Source organism: Mauremys reevesii, linkage group 11 (genome assembly GCF_016161935.1).
Source record: "Mauremys reevesii isolate NIE-2019 linkage group 11, ASM1616193v1, whole genome shotgun sequence".
NCBI lineage: Eukaryota > Metazoa > Chordata > Testudines > Geoemydidae > Mauremys > Mauremys reevesii.
The window spans coordinates 55,248,059-55,274,240 of record NC_052633.1 but is presented as its reverse complement, the minus strand read 5'-3'; the positions used below and the strand labels follow the sequence as shown (position 1 = coordinate 55,274,240).

At 38.6% G+C, this 26,182-nt stretch overlaps 1 protein-coding gene and 1 long non-coding RNA gene across 13 annotated transcripts in view; one reads left to right on the top strand and one right to left on the bottom strand.

The window, feature by feature from the left end:
• Nucleotides 1–25,248, bottom strand: part of LOC120375069 — a 48,509-nt gene extending 23,261 nt beyond the window's left edge. The window contains exons 1-5 of one of the 3 annotated variants that reach the window (XR_005586421.1): nt 25,113–25,248; nt 24,880–24,931; nt 24,657–24,716; nt 17,254–17,378; nt 13,151–13,288 (exon numbers count right to left, since the gene is read on the bottom strand). This is a non-coding gene — a long non-coding RNA (uncharacterized LOC120375069). Of the gene's footprint in view, nt 1–13,150; nt 13,289–17,253; nt 17,379–24,656; nt 24,717–24,879; nt 24,932–25,112 lie in introns of those variants that run through there. The other 2 variants (XR_005586420.1, XR_005586422.1) reach the window with 2 other exon arrangements.
• ARHGAP15 (Rho GTPase activating protein 15) overlaps nt 1–26,182 on the top strand; it is a 464,338-nt gene that overhangs the window by 295,590 nt on the left and 142,566 nt on the right. For all 10 annotated transcript variants that reach the window (XM_039495675.1, XM_039495671.1, XM_039495670.1 and 7 more), the window contains exon 10: nt 3,542–3,640. In XM_039495675.1, coding sequence (XP_039351609.1) covers nt 3,542–3,640 — 99 coding nt within the window. The remainder of the gene's footprint in view (nt 1–3,541; nt 3,641–26,182) is intronic.

The following is a 26,182-nucleotide window of genomic DNA, read 5'->3' as shown; positions in this document are numbered from 1 at the left end:
CATAATTACCACTGGTGGAAAATATAAATGTTTCATGAAGAAAACTTAACCTGTCCATTTTTTGTCACAAACATAACCCCAAAACATGTAACAGATCGCCAATTTATATGTAATTGCCACATATGTATGCGACCTTCTAGAGTTTATTTCTGTGACCCCAACCCTGCATTCCTTGTGTACTCAGAAGTTTGACTAACTCAATGGACTTTTGGGTTGTAAAAAAATGCAATATCAGACTACAGAATACATATATTTGGATGAGTTGGAATGGACCTTCCTTCATATTTTGACTCAGGAAATCCAAAACTCCTTTCCCTATACCATATGGCAAGCAGATTCAGCAGGCTGCAATAATTTGGAGAAACAAGTGGTCACTGCCTAGTTCTTATTTCCAATTCTATTCCTTTGGGGGTAAAATATTGCACATCATTGCTCCAAACTCCCTATTTAAAATGTACACTTTGAAAATCTAGTTCTTAGTAACTATGGCTTCAGACTCCTGGAGTTAGGCACCTAAATACCTTTGATGGTCTGTGTATCTGAGATGGTTTATATATTGGCTTGGAAGGATTACATTTTTATCAGCAATGTCACCGTGCACACACAAATGGATGAAAAATATTTCCATCAATAATAATAGACATTTACAGATAGGCAAAGTAAGAGAAAAGCTGCTTGAGAACTTATCACAGTCAAAATCCAGTGATGTAGGCTTTTGAATTGGCTTGTTACAAGTGGACTAGTGAATGAATAGTAAAATCAGGTATGGTATGTTGATTCAAGGATATTTACTTCATATATTTTGACATGTGATATTGATGTTTATGTTTTAACGGTTTATAAAGCTTTAACTTTTTGAATCTGTGTCTATTCTCATTACATAATTGTCTAACCCTCCCATAATTTCCTGCAACTTTCAAACTTATTTTAAAAATAGAAATAAACATATGTTATCTGTCAAAATTATTAAAAAATGAAAATAAATTCTATGCATTCTATTTATATAACTCTCAGTACATTTTCCAAACACACAATTCATCCTAAAACTGTTCTGAGAATAAACACACAGATACACAGACACACAGACACACACGGGAAAAAAAATTATAATTATTTTTATTAATAATTATCTAGTGCAAAAATGTGCTTTATAAAAAATCATGCCTGAGCTTGAGTTTACAATCTAAGTCTAAAAATTACTCAGATGATAAAAGTTCCCTGAATAGGTCTGGGATTGTTTTTTAATTTATGTACTCCTATTTGAAAAATTTGAAATTAGTAGTTAAAAATACATACATAATAACATGTGTTCCTCACCAGGACCTGTCTATTTGCCAGGGATTTTTAAAAGCACTGACCCAGGGAGAAGGGAGGCTTTCTGGCTATTTGAAGACATGGCAGAATGGAATTCTTGGCAGAAACAAGTTTTGGTTCTGACTCTTCAGTGCTGGGGACCATTTTCCCGCCCAGGCCTGCACTCCCAACATGTCTTGCCTTGCTTCCCTGCTCCCCTTTCCCAACATGTTCCTCAGACTGATGACCATAAGCAAAGAAAAGACAATTATATTGCAAGGATGAGAGTTGAACAACAAGGAGGCAAGAGCTGGTGACCCTCTAAGGCAAACATATGTGTTGGAACTAGGGGCACTGGGGGTGCTACTGCACCTCCTGACTTGAAGTGGTTTCCATGATATACAGAGTTCACAGCTTGGTTCAATGGCTTTCAGCACCCCCACTATAAAAATTGTTCCAGCACCCCTGAAGGCAAATGACAAACATGAAGCTTTTGGCCTGCTTTGAAGAAGGGCAGGACAAGTTGTGGACTTCTTTATGGGAGGGCTGCAACTGAATTTTGGGTGAGTGTGGATATCGTTTTGGGGAGCGAGACAATGCTCCTGTTCTGTGGGAGTGGAAGGAGCTGAGGTCCCGTAGATGAGTTTGTTTGTCTTTAGTACTGCTGTACAGAAAGTTAAGGATGACTATACTCATCCTTGGTGTTCTGGGAGTTAATATGGTGTGTTATACATACTCTCTTAAATTTCAAATTGTTCTAAAAAAATCTCATGTACAGAAGTTTTATCTAAGTCCTTTGTACTAATTTTCAAAGTGTAGTACACTGTTGAAAAGGTATGTGGAGACTGTCTCTTTGGGTAAATAATGATAATGCAGTCAGATTGTTTGAACATTAAACTGCTTTTATTGAGTGATTTTCCTCATCTGTTTAATTCATTTCGATTTTAGATGACAAAATTCCCATTACTGAGTGCTCTTTTCATACTTTGTCAAAAAATATAGAGTGGAGATGAGGTGGATAAAGCTAATTTGTAATCTGAGATATTTAACCTGGTTATGCTGTGTTTCAAGATGAACATCCTATGTCGGTCAAAAGTTTAAAAGCATAAAAACTAAAAAGCAGCATTACCTAGTTAAACTCTAATTCAGTATGTAAACAACATGATTTACAAGTTCAGTCACTGAAACCTATTTGCTATTCTCATCAAAAGTAAATCTTTTTTAAATACAAAAGTACAGAAAATGGGTTTTCACCAACTGCCTTCCACACAAAAAAGAATACTAAGAGGAACAGAGGTGCAATTGACACTGGGAGTCAAAGCCATAACCACTAACAGTGTATTCCTAAATCCCCCAGATACACTAGACAAGATAAATTATCAAAATCGTTTCTTTACAAGGACAACAAATAAAAAAGCCAAATATAAGAAGAAAATATAACTTTGTTTAGTGTAAAGTTGGTGCCCTTAAAAGCTTTCAGATGTTGGTGTTAGAATTACTTAACGTTAGTATTGTGGTTCCTAAACTTTCTTGAACTTCATATGGACATACTTAGGGTGCACTGTAAATACTGAAGTATTTGGTTATCTCCGGCAACTGAAAAGTTTTTCAGAGCAACCACTTATATACCCAACTTGTGGAATTCACTGCTGCAGGAAATGATGCAATCAAATACTGTGGTTGGACTTTTTAAAAGGCTGGATAATTTTATGACCAGTAGAGATGGCATTAGGCATTGATTCTACAAGCTAGTATGTCACTCGAATCCATGCACCAACATGGAGCTCTATTATGAGCAGTGGGGCTCCATGTGTGTAGAGGGGTCTACTCGTGTGTGAGCTTTCAGGATCAGGGACATCATGATTTACTTTTGGATGTTTCAAATTTGAACCAGACAGAGATCTTGGATTTCAGAAATGGCTTTTATCATAATGCTGCACTGAACCAAAATCCCACACCTTAACATTAGACTGTTCAAAATACAAATCACAATTTTGTGGCTTGATTCTCTCTGTAAAATTTTCAGCAAATTATGTTTATAAGAGCAATTGTATCCCAACTAGGGCATAAAATAAAAATCGGCAAGAGTCAGGAAGGCTTTGGTACTTCTTTTATCTGTCTAACAACCACACCGGAGTAGCTGGTTAATGCACAAGCCTTTGAAGCGAAGAGCCCATTATTGTCATCATTTATTTATTAGTTATTGTTTATCATGTTTTAATATATTTGTCTTCTTTACTCTGTTTAGATCAAGTTTTTGGCTCCCATTTGCACTTAGTGTGTGAGCACGAAAATTCCACAGTCCCTCTATTTGTAAAACGGTGCATAGAAGCTGTTGAAAAAAGAGGTGGGTAACTTAATATCATCAACACTATTTTTCATTCCTGTAGCCATATTTACAACTGATGCTCTAACTTAAGAACTCCACTTTTCTTGCCAGAGAAGCCATGCAGTTCAAATTATACTTTAGTGATTCACTCCACTATTACAGATTCTTTCTTTCTTTTTGTTTTTTTACAATAGAGATATTAATAAAACAAATTAATGCTAATTATTGTCTCTATATTGTCTGTTTGACATATTCTTGATTCAGTTGCAAACTTTTTGTGTGCAAGCCAATGCTAAAACATTCATAAAATGTCAGTAATTACAGTGCTAGAACTCTCATAACATTCATACTAAGATCCCTTGTGGTTGTAATGCCATTAAATTTTTTGGTAAGTCCCCAATGTTACCTAACCAAAACATTACTAACTTGTAAGTAGTTTTAGAGTCTCTCTTACATTTTATTCCTCTTCTGAATTTGGATGCCTGTTTTTACTGATGTTATTCAAAGCTAGTACTGTCCCAAGGTTATGATGCACTTTCATTTGTATTTGAAGAGTTTTTGTTTAATCATAAATAATCACAGCAAAATAAAATATAATTACGACATTTGATCTTTCTTCTCTCATTGAAGGTCATTTTCATTGGAAGTAGATATAGAATCCTAAAAATGTATTGTATAAAAATGTGAGGCTTAATCACCATTTCTTACAAGTTTACAACTTGTTCCAGGGGTCATGGGAAAAGTATATCTTGCAAAAGATAGTTTTCAAAATAAAGATGGGACAACCCAGTGCTGTTGTTGTCTAGAATCTGCATAAAAAAGAGAACCAGTGGAAAATAAAAAGATCTTTAGACAGTTAATCACAAAGGAGAAAGCCGTTTTAATTTAATGATTGTTAGCTGGGTTTATGTGAAGGGTGCAATGAAATTGGCCTAGAGATTCAAACTCCTGGAAATTCATGACTTAATTATGTAAAAAAGACTGCACTGGAAATACTGTTATTCCCAGAGGGATAGGTAGACAGGAAGTGCCAGAATAACAGAGCAGAGGTATTGTGCAGAGGGAGATAGTAGCAGTGGTTTTTGGAAGAAAGGAGCACAGCATTCCAACAGGCGATAGGACAGGGAGAGAAATATAGAGGGGAGGAGTGAGAAAGTTTTACGTGGCAGGGGGAGGAGGAGGAGGAGAGAAAAAGAGAAGGAGATTGCAAAAGGGAAAAATGGAGATTAGAGAGAAAATCAATTTTAATTTTTTAAATTAGCATTATGAAAACCCCAAACCTTGTACAACTTGCCTAGTTTCATATTCCAGTCTCAGCTCAGGTTCATTGAAAGGTGCACCTAGTGTTTGCAGATGTTTTGAGTAGCCTGGGAGTAACCCAGGAGGAGGGAGGCCAAAGGTGCCTTTACACACTTGTGCACCTCCCAAAATCCAGGCTACAGGGGCAGGGGGGGTGAGGGAAGGGGTAATACAGCCCCCAGTACAAGCCTCCCAGGGCATCTATAACTTATGGCATCCTTACCTAGGCTGCCTATGGGCTATTCTTCAGCCTAAAATAGCCAGAGTGCAGAGCACTCTAGCCATGCACCCTCCAACACTGACCATCCCTCCCTTACCTCTAAACCTTGATTGAAGAGTGACATAGGGCTGCTTACACTGGCTCCATATTTCTGCACTTGAGGAGTTTGCCTAGAACCCCAGTAGCCCCTTTTTGTGCTGCAGCTGGGGACAGAATCCTACCCAAAGACTTATACCATTAGTCATGACACTGGCTCTCGACGAATAAATAATAATTTTACATATGCCTACAGGTGTCTGTCCTGTATCATCTTATACCAGACACCTGGTCCTGTATCCCATTTATTGCAACCGTGTGTGGGTGTATGCATGTAAATTGTCCCCCAAATGAGACCCCCACTCTTGTGCGAACAAAATAAAAAGAGCTAAAAGTTAAAAAGAAAAAAGAAAGCTGTTGTCAATCATTTGTGTGTTTCAGGTTCTCACTATCCTAGTGGCCATTGTTAATGCTAAATTATAACAGAAAAAGCCAAAGTATGTAAGATATCTGTATCGATATCAAATGAATTCATAAGGATTAATAGGAAAATGTGTGTCACCGTTTCTACAGAGTAATTGATCCTTTAAAGCACTGCATTATTGTTCTTTGGTTTATGTGCTTTTTTCATAATTGCTGTAAATTTAAGCTAGTATATCATTTTAGTTAGTACAGTATGTAAATAAAAACTAATCTCAGTGGTATGAGATAAAATTTCATTGTGCTGTATTTACGAGTTTGTACTTGATATACATTTTTCTATTATCATTTTCTTGGATTAAGATCCTTGCATTTATTCGTATTCTATTTACTCTAAGTGTTGTTTTTACTAAGTTCTGGCATAAACTATCTCAGAACAGCAGTAATTTATGTGAAGCTAAGTCCAATGTTTATGCAAGCTTCTGATGACATTTTATACTGGGGTTGGTATTAGGAAGCAGTATGTGGAGGTGCCAAGTCTCCCGACATGGCTGAGACTCAACAGATCTAAAGCCCTCCTCCTAATGGCCAGATATGCCTCCAGCCAAGACACTCAACTGCAGAGTCATGGGAAATACTTATGTACCAATTATGGGAAAGGCACATTTAATGAAAACTTTCTGTTTACTTTCATAGTCTTAGTAAGATGGCCTAAATACTCAGAACAGCTGGCACATTCGCTGTTTTGGAAAAGATTTTTTTCCCTCATAGTTACATTTTCTTTTTAGAAAATATATAATCTATATACTGTACTGTATCAAGAAATGTTGCTTATATACTTCATTTAAAAAAAATCCAAAAAACAGATCTTCTGAGTCCAGCCCTATATTGGAGCAGGAGCTTTCGTGGGTGAATACCCACTTCGTCAGATGTATTCACCCACGAAAGCTCCTGCTCCAATACGTCTGTTAGTCTATAAGGTGCCACAGGACTCTTTGCTGCTTTTACAGATCCAGACTAACACGGCTACCCCTCTGATACGTGACAGCCCTATATGTTGCCTATTTGAACCAGAAAGAACAAGACATTCATGCTTTGCTGGACAACTGTGCTGTTAACAAGACATAACCATTATGTTATGAAGGTGCTTATATGTCATATACTGTGCCCAATAAAATTTTGTTTACGTTTTTCAATTTTAGCATATTGTGGCCACACATAGGAAAGCAAGCCTAATAGTGAGCTAAGTAAAACATACCATCTAGTATGTTTCCTTATCTTTATGGTTTCATATTATACGTCAAACCACAAGAGGATTTTCCAATACACTGACACGGTAGGGTAGGTAACTTGCTATTGGCCAGTTTTTTATCTTAGTTACACTAAGTGTATCCAAAATACCTCCATTCAATCAATGGAATTACTCTGGAATCAGACTGGTGTAACTGAGATGAGAAACTGGTCTGCTGACTCTGCTGGATGTTGTTTGCCTCTTAGCCAGCCTGTTATTATATACGGAAAGGACAGGAGTTCTTTCTGTCCAGTAAACTTCTCTTCTCAGACCATAATACAGCACTAACTAGTCCACAAGCATTTGTTTATACAGTTGTGAACTCCAACTTTGTAATCTCTCATTTACTATTTCTAACTGTGGAAATGGAACTGGGTGCAGAGTGTCTCACTTCATGAGCCATATTTCAGGGCTGTCAAGATAGTTTATCATAAATATTAAAATAAAATATTAGGCCCAGTTATGCAAACCCTACATAAGTGGTCCACTGAGTTAAAGTTTTCAGGAGCATGCTCATTATTTTTTTCCTATCCATTTTACTTGTTCCTTCTTCAATATTTGGTGAAATGCTGTCCCTAAAAATATGAGGAGCCCAACCCTGTTCCTTTTCAGTCAATAGGACCTTTGATACCAGCCTAACTGGGAGAAAGAGTGGACTCTTGGTGTCCAATAGAGTCTACACAGAAAGCTTCTATTATTTCCTTAAGGCTAGATGGTAACTGAACATTCTGCCTTGAGTAAGGTTGGTGTATCCCTGAGCTACACTGAGGTAAAAATTGTGAGTGACAGAGTCACAATTCTTCTCTTGCTCCCACTTTCTCTCGAGTGGGAAGAATCATAGAATCATAAAATCATAGGATTGGAAGGGACCTCGAGAAGTCATCTACTCCAGTCCCGTGCACTTATGGCAAGACAAGTATTATCTAGACCATCCCTGAAAGATGTTTGTCTAACCTGCTCTTAAAAATTGCCAGTGATGGAGATTCCACAACCTCCCTAGACAATTTATTCCAGTGCTTAACTACCCTGACAGCTAGGAAGTTTTTCCTAATGTCCAACCTAAACCACCCTTGCTGCAGTTTAGCCCATTGCTTCTTGCCCTATCTTCAGGGGTTAAGGAGAACAATTTTTCTACTTCCTCCTTGTAACAACCTTTTATGTACTTGAAAGCTGTTATCTCAGTCTTCTCTTCTCCAGACTAAACAAACCCAGTTTTTTCAATCTGCCCTCATAGGTCATTTTTTCTAGACCTTTAATCAGTTTTGTTGCTCTTCTCTGGCCTTTCTCCAATTCGTCCACATCTTTCCTGAAATGTGGCATCCAGAACTTGACACAATACTCCCATTGAGGCCTAATCAGCACAGAGAAGAGAGAAATAATTACTTTTCGTCTCTTGCTTACAACACTCCTGAGAAAGTTTGCTTTTTTTTCCATCAGCGTTACACAGTTGACTCACATTTAGCTTGTGATCCATTATGACCCCCAGATCCCTTTCCGCGTTACTCCTTCCTGGGCAGTTATTTCTCATTTTGTATATGTGTAAATGATTGTTCCTTCCTAAGTGGAGTACTTTGCATTTGTTCTTATTGAATTTCATCCTATTTACTTCAGACCATTTCTCTAATTTGTTCAGATCATTTTGAATTTTAATCCTATCCTCCAAATCCCTCCTAACTTTGTATCAACCATAAACTTAAGTGTACTCTCTTTGCCATTATCTAAATCATTTATGAAGATATTGAACAGAACCGGGCCCAGAACTGATCTTTGCGGGACTCCACTCGATATGCCCTTCCAGCTTGACTGTGAACCACTGATAACTACTCTCTGGAAACAGTTCTCTGGAAACTACTCTCTGGAAACAGTAATGCAACAACCTGATAGTAGCTCCATCTAGGTTTATTTCCCTAGTTTGTTTATGAGCAGGTCATGCAAGACGGTATCAAAAGCCTTACTAAAGTCAAGATATACCACATCTACTGCTCCCTCCATTCACAAGGTTTGTTACCCTGTCGAAGAAACTATTAGGTTGGTTTGACACAATTTGTTCTTGACAAATCCATGTTGACTGTTACTTATCACTTTATTGTCTTCTACGTGTTTGCAAATTGATTGCTTAATGATTTGCTCAATTATCTTTCCAAATACTGAAGTTAAGCTGATTGGTTTGTAATTCCCCAGGTTCTCCTTATTTCCCTTTTTATAGATTGGCACTATATTTGCACTTTTCCAGTCCTCTGGAATCGCTCCCTTTTCCATGACTTTTCGAAGATAATCGCTCAGATATCTCCTAAGCCAGCTCCTTGAGTATTTTAGGATATATTTCATCAGGCCCTTGTGACTTGAAGATATCTAACTACATTCCTTTGCCTCTCTTCATGGAGCGGTTTACTTAGTTACAGATTAACTAGGATGAGGCCAGAGCTCCCCACCCATTTCTGCTTGTTCCCAGCAGGGAATATTGGGTAGTAGCTGGAGACACAATCTGAGCAGAGCCAAGCATTGGAGGGAAGGAAGCTTTTGACAATCTAACCCTCAGCGTATACAGTAATTCACAGACTGTGCAGTCTTGCCAAGGGAGGGGCTCTTATCTCAAGTTTTTATGTCTCTATGCCCGGTATTATTTCCAGTAATTTCTTGAATCATTTGTTTATTTTGTTATTCGTGGACCCTTTAAAGTTCCACTGGCTGTTTTTAAGTAAAACTCATTTAAAAAAATTAGAAACATCACTCTGTAGTACCTAAACAAAATGCCAACTAGTATCTTTTCATAGCAAAACTTTATCATGTGAAAGTGATCTGATATTAAAATCTTTTCCAAGGATGATAATTTTCCTGTGTCACAATAAACTAACACGTCGAATACTTTACTACCCTAAACATGTTGTTGTGCAAACAGTATATTTTAGGTTTGTGAAGGAATGGGGCTAGTCTTCCAGAGAAATTTGATTTCATTTATCTTGGCATCCATCTATTGAAACAAGGTTTTGACAATTCATTCTTCCCCTACCTTTCCAAATCCAACTTACTCTGCCCAAATCAATTTAAATGACATTAAAATGATACCATCAACTCCGCAGTTGATGATTACAGGTATAGGTTTTATTATTAATTGAACATTGCAGACATTGTTTTTTCTCTCTTTTTTTGGAGCACAATATGCTGTGACAGGAACGATACATAAAATTGCATATTTGACTCAGTGCCGAAAAGCCACCCTGGGATCCATAACCTTGCCTAAAGATTTAAGAAAGACCTTTAGTCCACTTCTGAGAAGGTTCTTAGCTCAGAAAACTTTATCTCTCAACTTTGCTTCTTAGCAGCTGTTATGTTTTTTGCTGTCATTTGTTTGACAGGATCCAGTTATAGGTTCCGATGTCTGTTTAAAGAAACAGGGAGGTTGTTGGCTTTAAAATTCCCTTACTGCTTGTGTGTTCAACATTTTCCCAGGCTTTTCTACATAGTTTGCCAAGCAAAGGGACTGACCTTTTGTAGCAAACACTTTTTCATTTCTAAATGCTCACTTTGATTTTTGTCCCATTTTATGCTCATTCCAAACTGTTTACAACCCACTAAAAATGACTGTGAATTATATGTTTGTGTAATGGATTCCTTTTGTGGTTGGAGTAGAATGTTTACTTTGAACAATTAGTTATCTTTGGGTAGATTATAGTGACCTGAAAAAAATAGTGGCTAAAATTATTATGGTACCTTAACTATTTCCTTTTGTTATCTTTTATGTTAGTCTAACATGCTATTTACTGAGTTTCATTGCTCTAAGCTTACAATGAGAAAATCACATTGAACAGGAGCTGTGACAAAACCTCTACTAGTAGTTCTGCTCAGATTTGTTGGGCATTCTATTAGATCATGGCTAGACATATATTTTAGAAGTAACTAATAATTTTGAGTACGTCCATTTTGAGGTCCCCTACCTTAAAAGAGCCGGATTTTCAGGAATTTTTGAGCAGCTGCCCTCTGAAAATCAGACCTCGTAAAGTTGTTTCAAGTTGGGCCCCCCAAAATCACTAGTCACTTTTGAAAATGTTGGCCTGATTGTCCAAAACTGCATTCTGGTTGGCTGGGATATCATCACATAAACACAAATAAAAAATCCCTATTTCACTATGTTCAGTTATTGAGGGAGACGATTTATTGTTAGGGACAAAAATAAGGTACCTTGTGGGATGGTAGTGAAGCGATGCAGTCATCTCCCCCAAGAATTTAGGACCATCACGAACCACACCCTATTCTGCTCCAAGTGCAAGGCATGTTTCTTTGACCTTGCCTTTTCTAACACATAGCCACAAGTATTTATATTGAACACACACACACACACACACACACACACACACACCCTACTAAAACAGGACTCTCCACTCCACCTGCTTCTCCCTCTAGGAAGAGAATGGGAGAACAAACAACATATGAGAGATGTGTAGTCATGTCCTTGATGGACAACTGGAAGTTGTTCCAATATTACAGTGATAAGCACAGTATAAGAACATAGACAGAATATAGTACAGTAGAATAGATCCTGAGGGAGACAACGATGAAGGTGAAAAATGGCAGTTTAAACTACCGTGTCGCACAAATTACCAAGATGCCATTTTGGCAGCGGCTTGTGGCCTTTTCATCTGCTTTTAACTCACATTCTAAAAGAGAAACTGGGAGTCCAAATTGCTGGGGGATTTTTTTATAAAAGTGAGACAAAAGTAGCTGTTGGGTCATAAATTGCTCCTGAAAGGACAGCTGCATTTTTGGGGGACAAATTAAGCACCTAAGAGACCAAATAGTCTATGGAATTGAATAAATGGAGAAAGTTAAAAATAATTGCTAACAATAAAGGTGAATGTATTCTTCCTATTTTATCCTTTTCCTGGGAACTACTTTTTATCATGGAAGGATACATTTAGTAAGACATTTATTTTTATTTTTTACAAAAATGTAAAATTAATTAGCCATATCTAATAATGGCCAGCCATTATTAGACACTTTTGGGGTAGTTGATAACACAAAGCCAGGGCAGCCAAAGTATGTACGAATAGCCTACAACTTTTCATAGTTTACCAGTGTATATAGTAATATGCTACTGTTATTAGATTTGTACTAAATGACCTGTTGACCCATTGGGCCAGTTCCTGAGCAGGAGCCAAGAAGTGCACAGGGCAGTTCAAGAAGAGATGCATGAATCCACCTTTGTGCTCCCTCATTCCTGGGTCTGTCCAGGTGCCAGCTAGTCCCAGACATAAATTAGAGTAGCAGCATCTGACAGTTGTCCCAATGGGGCATTTTGGAAGCTGGGAATCCTTTAGTGGTCAGCTACACTGTCTTTAGGGCAGTTTTACACCACTAAATTTGCTTTAAGGCAGCGCAGGACATGGGCCATGAATTACAGTTTAGACGTTACTTTGCGTCTTGTTTCCCCTTGTATATCTTTTATTGTTGCAGGCTTTTCTGTCATAAACACAGCATTTCATCCATGAATAACAAGCAGTTCATTTTCTATGATTTCATTCATTTATTTGGAATACATTTATTTACTTTTTCTTTCTAACAACATTTTTTTCTGTCTTTGCCCCTGCCTCCAGGCCTACAGTTGCTTGCTTACTTACTTTGTTATAATTTTACATGCTGCTTCCAGTTGCCTTAGAATTCAGTACCCTGAAAGTGCAGAGATCATATTGGTCCACTAAACTATCTGAGCTCCTAGTTCTGCTAATTTTTTTACTGTTCATTCTTTCCCACTTTAGGATAATCTATTATAGTTGGATCCAGGCACACGCTAAAAGCTAATACTTCCGTAAAGAATGTGCAATTTATACTGTTTAGCTTGTGATGAGATTCTTGAAGTCTTTTTATGATTCTATCTTGTTCCAAGGAGACTTCTGCTCCCTACTTTTATAAGCACTGAGTGGGGGGGAAGGGAGAGGGGGAAACAAAATCAAAACAAACTGATAAAAAAAATTACATGCTGAAAAAAAAATCCAGCAGTTCAGCAGATAAACCCTTTTTCCAGGGAATATTTGTGGACTGAACAAAAATGTTTCTGAGGGCAATGAACTATGTTTACTTTAAAGTGGCCATCAACCATAATCTTAAATGTACAGATGAATGCAATGTGAAACAACTGAACAAAGTTCAGAGAAAACTCCTTGCAAGTTCGTGATTTAAAACGTTGTATTTTTACTTCTGAGTAGAAATTAACAGCAGTTTAGTTTTGTACAAATGCATTGGCAAGGATTCCTCAAACAGTTCTATGTTCAGACTCAGGCAATCCCACTATAGCCACCTTTCTTAGAGCATGAGCCAGTTAATAGTGTTGTGCGAGGTCCAAGATAGAATTGGCTCTGTAGGGGTATTCACTCTGGGGCCTCTGTGTCTGCTAGAAAGCCACATTCTAAGTTTGAAAAAAAAAATCAAGTGTCAACAGGAAACATCAAGCAAGGGCAAATTGGGGAAAAGAGGGAAACAGCAGAATAAAAAACCTGATCTTACACAGTACAGAAAGGAAGAAAAAATGTATTTTAAAATTCCAGAAGCATGTAATGTAAGCTAGACAAAAGAAGTTAGACATAAACATTGTACTGGAAAAAAGACAAAGCTTTTGAACCAGTTGACATCTTTTTACCTGATGCCTGCTTCATTGACTAATCTGTTCCAGAGAAATGTATCCTCCTTACCCCCTTGCCAGTAACAACAAGCAGACACTGAGTGCACCACAGTAACATTTGCAGTGCCTGGGCCAAATTCATCCCTGGTGTAAATGCAATGCTTTCACTGGTGTTACACCAGGGGTAAAATTGAGCTTTTGCCTTTTTCTAACATGGTATAATTGATCGCTGTGTAACCTTTTATAAGGAGATGGAGATTTTATGTTCAGAATATTCCATGAAACTTTTCTCAAAAAGTAAACCCACTTAACTTATGAAAATAAAACTGAATACCATACAAAGGCGTCTAAAAATTAAAACAACTTCAAAATACATTATAAGTGAAATACGTTATATTGACACATGTTAGAGCCAAGACTATGGAGAAAATAAAGCCAAATAAAACCATTTTCTCATTGGCTTATTCTATGTCAATGAGAAAATGAAGGCCATGACTTACCTCTAGTCAGAGCCATATGAAGGGAAGCTCATTTTTGAGAATATCCAACTCCCAGCCATAAAAAATATTAAAGAATAAACAATATTCTCCCTTCCTCCTTAAAATCCAGGATGTGAGACACAGTGCTATAGCTTAGCAGCAGCATTTATACCATCAAGCTATGTGTTTCCACTGTAAACCCCTATATTAAGAACTTAATAGCTCAACCATAAAAACACACTTTGGGCTAAAGCTTGGCATGATGAGTCCTACCCTGGAAGGAAATGTTTACAAAATGGTGGTTTCAGATTCTTTTTCTGCCCCTGTTCCTCAGAAATGGCTTAATGATTTTTAAATAAAATTATGTATGCAATTATTCCTTAATGTAGACTAATTGCTTTTTGTATTTTGGAAAAAATAAATATTATAGTACTTGGATTGATATTTTTTTAAAAGGAAGTGCTCCTGCAATAAAAGGAATTAAATAAAAATTTTAGTGTGTCCATATAGCACACTATGGGGTGGATTTCAAAAATTTGTAGCCTGCAACTTGCAGGAGAACTAATTGTCGTTGTAGTTTTATTACTGCAGTTATTTACTAGAGCAGTTACGTCATATCAATGGCTAACCATGTGATATGAGAGGATAATCAGATTGATGCCTAAATGAGAATTGATCTCACAAATAATTTCAGGGGCAAAGAAGAGGCCAGGTTAAAAATCAGGCCCTATGGTTGTTTCTGTAACTCAATTTGCACCCAGTGGATTTATGAAATTTACATTGCATGGAGTTAATAATCTGGTAACTAAGAAATCCCCAAATAGGCTATTACATGTTAAGCCATTATGTACTATTGAATTTGTGTTTCTTTTAAAGATCCCCAAATTAGACATTAACCTAATAGACTGCTCTAGCTCAATCAGGATCCTAACAGGTTATTGGTCCAAGAAGGGTTTTTAAGAATCCACATTGTAATTATATATACCAAATTCTGCTTGGTTACATGCAAACAACCTCATTGGTTTGAATGGAGTTCTACACAGAATGTGACCTTGTCATTTCATAATAAACCATAAATATATCATTTAGAGAATGAATTGACCTATTTGATCATCTAATCCATCTGTCAGTGAATGATTACTCCACACAGCATATTTTCTGGTGCCTTCTCCTGTCCAGTTTTAAATAACCAAAGTGATGTTTTTTCCTCCACATACTTGGGAGACTATTCCATAGTCTAATAGATCTTACTATTAGGAAATATTTCCTGATGTTCATCCTACATTTTGATTGGCTACATTTAATTTCTTTCCACTACTCCTAGTTGAACTAACATAGGACCCAATCCAGCAAAGCAATTAAGAAGATGCTTAATTTTAAGCACCTGAGTAGTCCCATTAAAGTAAATGGAATTACTCGCTTTCTCAAAGTTAAGCAAGTGCTTAAGCGGTCTGTTGAATTGGGGCTTTATGATGCCCTAAACAATTCATAAATCCAGATCAGAAATCTTAAGATTCCAGGTTTTTCTCAGGGCAAAAGACATGTAAATCAGTTGTCCAGATCGTGGCCAGCCCATATGCATATGTACCAAGGAAATACAAATATTCCTCTGCACCTCCAGAATCCAAAAGAGCACAGGGATTGATGCAGCAGGTTGATTGATTTAACACCAACTGGAAAGCCTTGATTTAAGTCAATTGTAATCAACTTTTCCATTTGGGCTTCAGTTATTTTTTAAAGAAAGGTGCATTTTGATTGGTTGATATACACATTAAAACACATTGATTTAAAACTAAATAGAGCATTTACACTAGATTTGGTACATCCTTTTGCTACCAAGGAGGGTATACTATGACTATATACATTTATTTAAGCAATTATGTACATCAATATTTTCAGCTTCTTATTAATTGTACATTTTAGTATATTAAAATGATTAATGATAAATGGTTTACTAGATAATTAACTTTTTGCTCATGATTTGTGTCAAGCTGCATTAGGACAATAACTGGAATTTCTTCTTTGAGTAGTGTCCCTATGGGTGCTCCACTTCAGGGGCAAACCTCTCAAGCTCGTGATTGCAGATTTTTCATTAGCAGTGTCCATTTGGCCTGGGTGTGTGCTCTATATTACCTCATGCAGTGCTCTGAGGGCATATAAAGCTTTGTGGGCAAACCAACCTCAGTTCCTTCTCTACTGCTTCAGCCTGTCTGCCTTGTATGTGCTTCAGCATGTTTTGTAGTTGTATTAGGTTAGTGTTAGTGTTGTTTGTTGTTAGTATAGAATTAATTAGATAGTTGTGAGAGGTTTCAGTTTTTCCTCTCCTCCTTTTTTCTCCTCCGTTTTTTTCTGGGGAGTTTATTTGGCTTGGCTTGGCTTGGCTAGGCATACCTGGCTCACCAGGTTTAAAATGCTGCCTCTCTTGTCTGGAGGCTATCCCAGTCTAAGTGTATCTATTGCTTAAGAGACTCCCTTAGGAGGGCCACACTGAGGTTATACTTCTACAAACAAGAGGAGATTTAGCATGTCTCAAACTGCCCAGAGATCGTGCTTGGCTCAGATCTCTGGTTTTCACAGAACTGCCAAATCCACTAGAAAAAGACAGATTCCAGAGGAAAAGAGCTTCCCACTCTCCTTTAGCTAGTACCACTTTACCATCAAAACGGCAATTTTGATGAGGTAGTCAAGGGCTTGATTCCTCCCTCACCTCTAGTTTGCAAGCTACAACACTTCACAATTTTGGACTGTGCCTTTCCCATTTCCAATGGACCAGGGACATGTGGCTCATGGAGGTTATAATATTGGGCTACTCTATTCACTTTACATACCCTCTTCCCCATCCCTCTTCAGGGATCCTGCTCATGAAGCTATACTATAAGTCAAGAATTACACTCCCTTCTCTGTTTAGGAGCAGTAGAACCAGTCCCATTCCCTCACCGGGGGAAAGCGTTTTATTCAAAGTATTTTCTTATGCCAAAGGAGGACAGAGGGTGTAGACCAATCTTAGATCTAAGACAATTGAACATATTTGTAAAGTCTCAAAAGTTCTGGGTGGTGACTCGGGCTGCTATAAACCCTTTTCTACAGGCAAAAGTTTGGTTTTTGACCCTCACCCTACAGGACACCTATTTCAATATAGTGACACATCTTGCACACAGGAGATGGCCACACTTTACCATTGTCCAGGACCATTTTCAATACTAAGTATTTTCCTTCAGCCTCTCTTCAGCCCCCAGGGTGTTGTCGAATATTTTAAAGGTAGTGGCTGCTTACCTTCAGTGAGAAGCAATGTAGTCTTCCTATATCTTGACATCTGGCTACTCAAGGGCTGATCTTACGAAGCAGTACTAACTTCCACCCAGATAGATCTCTCCCTCTTCTGGGAATTGGGTCTCCAGCTAAAATTAAAGAAGTCCAAGTTAGTCCTTGTAGGGAGAATTCAATTCAAAGGGGCATATTTGGATTACTTGGCAGTGTGGGCCTTCCTTACGACAGACAGATACATAACTTTATCGAATTTGATCAGGACAATTCAGGGAAGCCTGCTGTTTGCAACTTCTGAGTCATATGGCATCTTGCACCTTCATGACCAAGCATATAAGATTACAACTCTTCAGCTTTCAGGGCTAGTTCGGGAGGACCTATTCCTCAAACAGAGACAGCGTGGACAAACCGGTTTGCCCTTGAGTAGTCAGTAATCAAGATATGGGAAGACTAAAATTGCTTCTTGCTGAAGGTGAGCAGCCTCCAGGTGAGGATTAGTGGAAAGATCAATGCAGTGTCTGCACAGGCATCCCTTTCATCTGCCCAACTCCAACAATAGCTGTGACAATGCATCACTGTTAGGGTGGGGAGCACACCTCAACACACTTGAGGTAGGTGGATACCTCAGTAAACCAGTCTTCATATCCGATTGTTACTTCAGTTACTTCTCCTCATCAAGGGCAAATCAATCAGAATTATGACAGACAATGTGACTTACATGTTCTTTATGAACAAACAGAGAGGAGCAAAATCCCTTTCCTTGTGCACCGAAGCTATAAAGTCATGGAACTGGTGTATATCCCATCAGATTCAGACCTGAAGTCCAGAACTTGCACACCAGAAATTGTTCATAATTGTTCTTATTAAGCATTTACATGTTATGCCAGGCATTATATGTATATTGAAATACTGAAAATGACATAGATTTCAAAGGGAGATTGTGTAGGAACATTATCAGCAACATTAGATAGCTCCAAAGAAGACATTATCAAGTAATGATAGATAAATGTATTCTGAAACCTCAACTGGAGAGGGGATAGTGCATGAAAAATACTGTATGCCACCTTCTGCTGCACAAGTCCCTTAAAACACTGCAGAACTCCTTCTCTGTGAGCCTTAGCAAAGTTCCAGCTGAGCTCAGAATGGCCGCTCTTCTACATCCTTCTACTTCATTCCAAGACCCAAACAGGAATTAAACCTGAATAGGGTCTTCAATACTTGTATAAGCAAAGGGGATGATCCAATTAAAAATTATACCTGTAACTCCACTGCTTAAAATCTGGCTTTTACTATAATTTGACATTGTTGTGCAATATTTCCTGCATTTATTTTACCTCCGAATCAGATAACAAATATTCAGTGCACATTGCTGTATATAAAGGAGGCAGGTAGACTATTTCTTCTCAAAAGTCACTGTTTGCTTCATGTCTCTATTGTGTTGCAATTACATTATTTGTGTTTCAACTTAAATATCTTTGTATCTGAATATGGCATGTGTGGAAGGTGATTTGTTCTGTTTAAAACTGTTGTAATACTTAAAAGCACTCCGTTTTGACATATAGTAACAAAGCAATTCCTAATCTAAAGTATGTGTTATTTTAATGTAATACAGTGTAATAGTGCTTCTCAAACTGTGGCCTGGAATGCATTTCCAATGGTCCGCAGATTTGCTTCTGTCAAAACAGTGAAGCGGTCTGCCAGTTTCCAAACAGAAGCACTTTCTGATATTTGTAACCGAATTCAGGACTCTCTAAACGTTTTTATAGGCATTTGTGACTTTGTTCATTGTCTTTTAACGTGTGTTTATTTGGTAGAAATTCATCCACAAACAATTTTTTGCCAAAGTTATAGGAGTGGCAAACACAGGAAGACAGGACCAAATTGCCAAGTGACTTGGAATGATTAGAGCAGTGGAGGTAGTTGGCAATGAGAGGAAAAACAGTGCTAATAGCTGCAAATCCTACACACAGGAGGAGGAAGTAAACTACATTTGGTAGATTCAAAAGCAACTCCCCCATTATATTAAAATGTATATGTTTTCATATTATCTTATTACTATCCTAATATCACTTTTTTAATGTAACCAAGTGTTATACTTGCTCCAGGCAAGGTGAGGGATCAGAATTGGATGGAAAATAATCCATGAGAAGATTTTTATTTAAGAATTTTAATATATATATTTATCACTTTATACATCCAGAATTTTATAATGTGGGCACACATTAAAATAACATAACATGCCAATTAAAGCAAAGTTAGAAACTGATATTAGAGATATAATCTGGTTATCAGTTGGGATGTTCAAGCTCAAGATGAGACTGAATAATTTACAAGGGTTAAAAAAAAGTATGATCTTTGTCACCACTACATAAAAATATATGCAATGTATCCTAGATATACTAGTCCTGTATAGTAAATAAATATAACATCATATGAATGTGTACCCTTGTTTGTCATCACATTTATATAATAGCCAGACATACAATTCTAAGAACTAGATATGTTGATGTATATTACTCCTGGGGGCATTCTGTACCAAAAAACTAAAAATTCTGCACCAAAAAAAATAAAAAATTCTGCACACAATATTTTAAAATTCTGCAAATTTTATTTGTCAAAATAACACTACATAATCATGCCAGTTTGACACCCAGCCAATACACGTAAATCCTCTTGCCCCCCATCACCCGAGCCCAGCCACAGGGTCCCCCTGTGCCCAGATACCTGCACACTTTCCTCCAGAGCCCAGGGACCAGAGGGCGAAACAGGCTAAAGCTTGGTCCCAGGCTAGCAAAGAGTTTCCTGTGCCCTGCCCTCTCCTTTCCTCAGGGCATGCTGGAAACTGCAGCTGACAGGAACCCTCTAGCTCCATCCTCCTCCCCACTACCCCCAGCCTTGTCAGGCTCTGCTGGGTTCAACAGCCCCTAGTAGCAGCCAGCAGCTCTGCAACCCATTTCCGTGGGAGAAAGGAAATTCCGCATGCACATTAATTTCTGCAAAATTCTGCATTGCGCAGTGGTGCAGAATTCCCCCAGGAGTAGTATATGTCCGCATATTTTGTAAAATGCAGGCCAAGTCGTGCACATACATGCGTTGCAGCTGATTTTTACAAGGTACACGCTGTTGCACTCACATTTATCTGACAACAGTGCTTAGATTTAAGGGCCTGACCTTTAAAACAGCTTTCCCATTTTGCAAACACAATTGTGAAAGAATATAAATACTCCTATATAGGCATCTAACTACTTTAATGTACTTAAAAATCAGACACACATTTATATATGCACAATTATGCCTCCATTTCATATTGTGTGAAATATGGGAATTGAGGGTAATCACCTTTTGAAAAAACAGGTCCTAAATCTCCATTTTAAGGGCCCAGTTCTGCCATTACAGTTTTTCTCGCAAACTACAAAATTTGGAATTAATTGTGATGGTCTGTTATTTTCTCACTGTATGGGCCAAACACAGCTCCTTGGATGTGAAAGGCTATTTGAATCCCATCAGGTAGCCACTTAAGATTCTATACCCAGTGGCAGAGTTATAGTCTCTCTCACAGCTTACAGTACTGGGAAATGATATCAGAGGTGTACACATGGTGTATAGTACACAGTACCCATCCCTGAAGTCAATGGTGGTTTCCTTCCAGATAACTGTGGGGCATCTGAAAATTCCTTAAAGGAATACCATTCCCCAGGGACATATCCAAAATGGCAGTGTCAGATGGAGAAAAGAAGAGTGGGCTTAACTGGATTTTTCACGCATACCCAAGCAGCCCAAGGATAGGGAAGTCATCTTCCTAGTGACTCTCATAGCCTAGATATAACATAGTCCCAGTCATTGTTCTTCTGCAGTAACCTCTGTGGGTCAAGAGTTGGGAATGGGGTACCAAAATCCAGGGAATATAAGCTCCCCACCAACCCTTGTTCAAGCAGATTCATGGCACCCAACTGCAGAGTGCTTCCACCTTCATCAAATCAGAGCCAAATCATCATCAGCATTGGCCAGCCTGGTGACGAGACAGCATACACGGCAGTAAGGAGTTAACTTGACTCTTGTTGTTAAAGACAGGGTCAGGATTTGTCCCTGTTGTGGACTAGATTATTTCTACTATCAGTAAGAGGAATTGGGGTGCCTAAAGAGCTATATCTGCCCTTCAGTTTTCACCCACAGCCCCCACTGAAATTGATGAGACTGACTCAGAGCAGTGTATAGCCCTGAGTGAAGCGTTTAGACCCCCCAAGTATAGCATTCATTATTATGCTGCTGTTGCTCAGAAAATGCAGGCCTAATGTTTATGATGATGGATCCCCAAATGGGGCATGGTTTAATGAAAGTGGGAGGATTTAGCAAAGTGCATAAATTCTTTGTATGCTACTGTCTGAAACAGACTGATCCTGAGCCAGTCTAGTGAGCATAAGTTACAGCTGGCTTTTGCTGGAATAGTTTATGCTCTTGACCCTCCTCAGTTGTGTAGCCAGTAGGGAGTTGTCAGGCTACATGTGTTTTTAAACTTCTTTCAGCTAAACCAGAGATCCAAAGGCAAAATATACCACTCAAGGATATCATGTGGAGCTGTGATACTCCCTGGAGGGCTTGGGTCCATAAACTAATGAATGGATTACATTGAGTCATAAATGTAGTATTTTCATCCATGACAGATATAATCTTGAGCCTGTATTTTTCATGTTACTTAACTCTTTGAGGACATAATGTGTGACAGAACAGATACGGATAGAAATTTTGTATAAAGCATATTGCAATAAATATCAGTCAAGTACGCTTTATTCCTTGACTGTACATGTTTTGAGAAGTTAACAGGCACAGCTGGGATATAAGAAATGGAAATGTTGTACATATTTCTTGGTCATAGATATATCCTTTCTCCCTCCCCCCTCCCCCCGCATTCATTAGATTCCCAGCTACTCTTTTGTAATCATCTCTTAGAAATAGCCAAGTTGCCTGTTTCCATCTGCGCCTGGCCAGTGGTGGCAACCTTCTTTTTTCTGATGCAGACTTTTCTTCTGGACTTCACGATTATTATCCACACCATTAGCACATCAATATTACACTACTTCAATGTGTGCTACATGGGGGCATACGAGCAGAAACAGTAGCTGGTAGAAAGCAGTAACCTGCTGAATAATCATTGTATCTGGCAGGAAATACACAGTGTCCATGCTCTGGGATCTCTATTGGCTACCTATTGTTTTTCACACAAATTTAAATTTTTTACCTTTAAAACCCTAAATGGGCTGGGACTTGCCTACCTGAAAAATCAGTTTTCATACCCATAGTGCTGTACTGCCAGAATAGCAATTACCAGAGGTGTTCAAGTTCAGCTCAGAGAGGCTGGAGACCACTCTGTGTAAAAGAGAGGGAAATGGTAGCAGGGCACTCGCTGTCAGGGCTCCCTCAACTTTGGAACATATTTCCTCTCTTGGTGTGGAATAGCCTGGATCTTTTGAGTTTTAGCACGTGCTGCACAGACCAGCCATTTGCTAGGGCTCTTGGGGAGGTCTGAGTGTATAGGTGGGATGGGCATTGGGATAGATTGGGCGGCTTTGAATTACTGGCTAGTTGAGTTGATTTAATTTTGTCTGTGGGTGGGAGAAAGGTTTTGCTACTGGATTATTCCTATGGCAATTATCATTCTAAACAATTATCTGGATCCTAACACTGTAGATCGTGTCTTTTTCATATTTGACTAGGTGCTGTTGTTTCCTATGAGGAGGAAGTAGAGATGTATCTGTTTTGTGAAGGAGATGGAACTGGTGGCTCCAGTACTGTCAGCTCTACTTTAACTCCTGGAAACCCATTTGGTTTTGATTGGACAGCTAGAATGAGGCACATGCCATAAACTAAAGAACTTTGTCCATGCTTAGCCATATGGATTAAACACTAGCCACATTGGGCCTGGCTAGCCTAAACTTCAAAGATATTAACACTGCCCACAACCAGATCCAGCAAAAGAGAGGAGAATGGAAGTTCCCTAGGAAGCATTCAGAGATAGACAAAATCTTCCAATTGTATTTTTAGGGCAAAATTTGATCTTTAGAGCATTTTAAAAGGTTTTACGGGGGGAAACTGGATTGTAGTTATTTCAGATATTAAATTGTGTTCCGTAAAGTAGAGTAATGTTATTTTTTAAAATGCCATTCCAGTTAAATCAAAGAGCTGGCATGTGTACATGAGGTCTGTGTTTGGTAGTTTTTTTCCTTTGTCATAAACCTTGTTGATTTAAAAAGTGAACAAAGATGAATCAGGTGGTAAATATATTCATGCAATCATTTTCATTAATAAGACATTATAAATAATAGAGGGAAGGTTTTAAGTGTATAATTTTCTGTAACACAATTGAGATTTTTCCACATCTTCAGCAGTAAGTTAATTAGAATCACCTGCATTTTCTTGGGCGGACACCAAATGGATTGCAAACAAAAACAGATTAAAATAGCTGTAGCTCATGGCATACAGATGACAAGATTCACAAAGAGGACAATCAGGCAATGAAAACCTCCTTTCTTTCAAACATTTTTAAAGGAAATTCAGCTCCTGTGATTCCTCTGTAAAAAGACATTTGTAAGTGTTTCACTGAAAGACTAGAATGGCTTTGTTTCTGATCCCATGATGAGTGAAAGAAATGTTTAAGAAAGATCACTTTACAGAGAGATTCAGAATGAAATGTGATGACTGTGATTCAAGCCAAGCCAAAAATTACAGCTCAGAATTAAAGGGGATGGACGTGGCTTGGGAATCTATTTTCCCACATTCCTCAATCTCAATCATCCCAGCCAATGTTTAAGAGAAAATGCAGTGGGAAACAATGAGGTCACTTTGTTTAGCTACAAAAAAACAAGGATAAAAGGATGGCAAGAATATGTATTAGTGGCAACTGCATTTTTACAGTCAACATACTGCATGCTTGATGTAACTTTGATGACACATTCTAAACAAATATCTTCAAAGTTTAGTTTTCTTGTTTGTCACAAGGTACCTTCTGAATAAGTCTTGCTGTTCATGTACTAAAATGACAAACTTCTTGGACATTAAAAACAGTGCTATACAAGTGAGGGGAAGATGAAGCAAACTTGATTTAGGTATTTAACTGTAATGCTGTATGATGATGAGCTGAGTACTAGTTAAATTGCACTCATATTTTGTACTGTTGTTGATCTTATTCCATTGTACAAATATGTCTAAATAAACAATCTGCCATTAGTGATATGAAAAGGAACAAAGTAAATTACATGACACTTTTATGGACTGAAACACAAAAATACATCAGTTCAAAGGAAAAGAATATTGACAAGATTATTGAAATGGTATAGATTGCATTCAAAATCTTCATTACTTAATTCAGGTGTTGCAATCATTCCCATTCGAGGATGCTCATTGATTGGGTTTCATACCTTGATTTTTAAACATGAAGCAAGAGATTTGGCTGGCACTGTTGGTAGTGAGCAAGGAGTCTATAAAGAGAGGAAGAGAAGGGACAATTATCTAGAGCCAGAAAGTGAAAGCTTTCAAAAGTTCAAAGTTTATTAAATGTTTCAAAAGTATATGTGCTAGTGTGTGCATGGTGGGAAGAGAGAAGGCATAAGCTAAAAACGGTTAAAATCCAAATCCAGACACCTGAATTTTCCGTCGCAGATAAGTCAAAGTTTTGGAACAATTTCTCCAGTGTCTGAAATACAAAGAGTTCTTAATCAGATTTCAATTTCCTTTTGTTGCACCTTTTATTTATCACTGCAGGGAAAATCTGACTCTCTCTTCATGTTGGAATGCTACTATATCTCTCTGATCATGTCAGACAACATTGATAAAATACAAAATCACGTTTCACAGTGTAAACGGGTGGTACTCACCCCTGCCGCGCCTCCTGCTGGTTGGTCTCAGAATTCCCCGCAGTTCTGCCCTGGAGCGCCCTCGGCCGGCTGGTGACCCCCTGTTCGCAGGCCCCGGCGTCCCTCCCTGGACCCGGTGCCCCTTCCTATACTTGGGTCTCCCCCTCCCAGGGGAACCCCCACCCTACTATCCCCACTTTGCCTCAGTAGTGACCACTGACAGTCATAGTCTAGCCCCACACCCTGGGCAGACTGCAGTATCAGCCCACTCATCACAGGCAAAAGGGGTTTGGACCTGCTGCTTTGTCCTACCCCTGGGCTGCCCTCTGCAACTCCCAGTACCTTTGGCCCTTTGCTAGGCCGCAGCCTGGGGCTTTCCAGGCTGGAGCTTCCCTAGCTCCTCAGCCTGTTCCCAGGCCTGCTTCACCCAGGTACTTTACCTCTGCTCATAAGCAGCCAGGCCCATCCCTCTCTGAAGCCAGAGAGAGACTCTCTGTGCTCTGGCTTCCCTGCCTCTTATAAGGCCCTGCTCCTCAGTTTGGGGCGTGGCCCCCAGCTGCAGCCACTTTCCCAATCAGCCCAGCCTCCAGCCGCAGCTCTCAACCCCTGCCAGGCTGCTTTTCAAAGCCCTCAGGGCCGGAGCAGGGTCCACCCTGCTACACACACTTATATATCTTTCAAGCAGAGTGACAAAGGCTTGTCTCATTTCCTTAAGTGTTTCACCAAACCCTCACACCAAGATCTACCTTTGGGATGCCTGGATGGCCAGTTGTTGTTGGGTTGTTTGGGGTTTTTCTTTGTGTTTTGTTTTGTTTTGTATTTTTAATGTGAAATTTTCCAGGAGCTTGCATGATCTGTGTCAGCTATAGGATTGAGCCTATAAGATAGCCCTATGCAGGCACAAAGGTGCTGTAAAGCAGTATGACCATTCCACTTCCCAAGAAAGTCCCCTGGAATAAAGAGTCCCTGGTCAGTTTGGTCCTATACAGAGAATCAGAAGGCTGCTATGAAGTAGGGAAGCTCAGGAAAATGTAGAGTTTGAAATTCAAAAACTGAACATCTTTATTCAAATGTCAAAAGTCAACATGAAG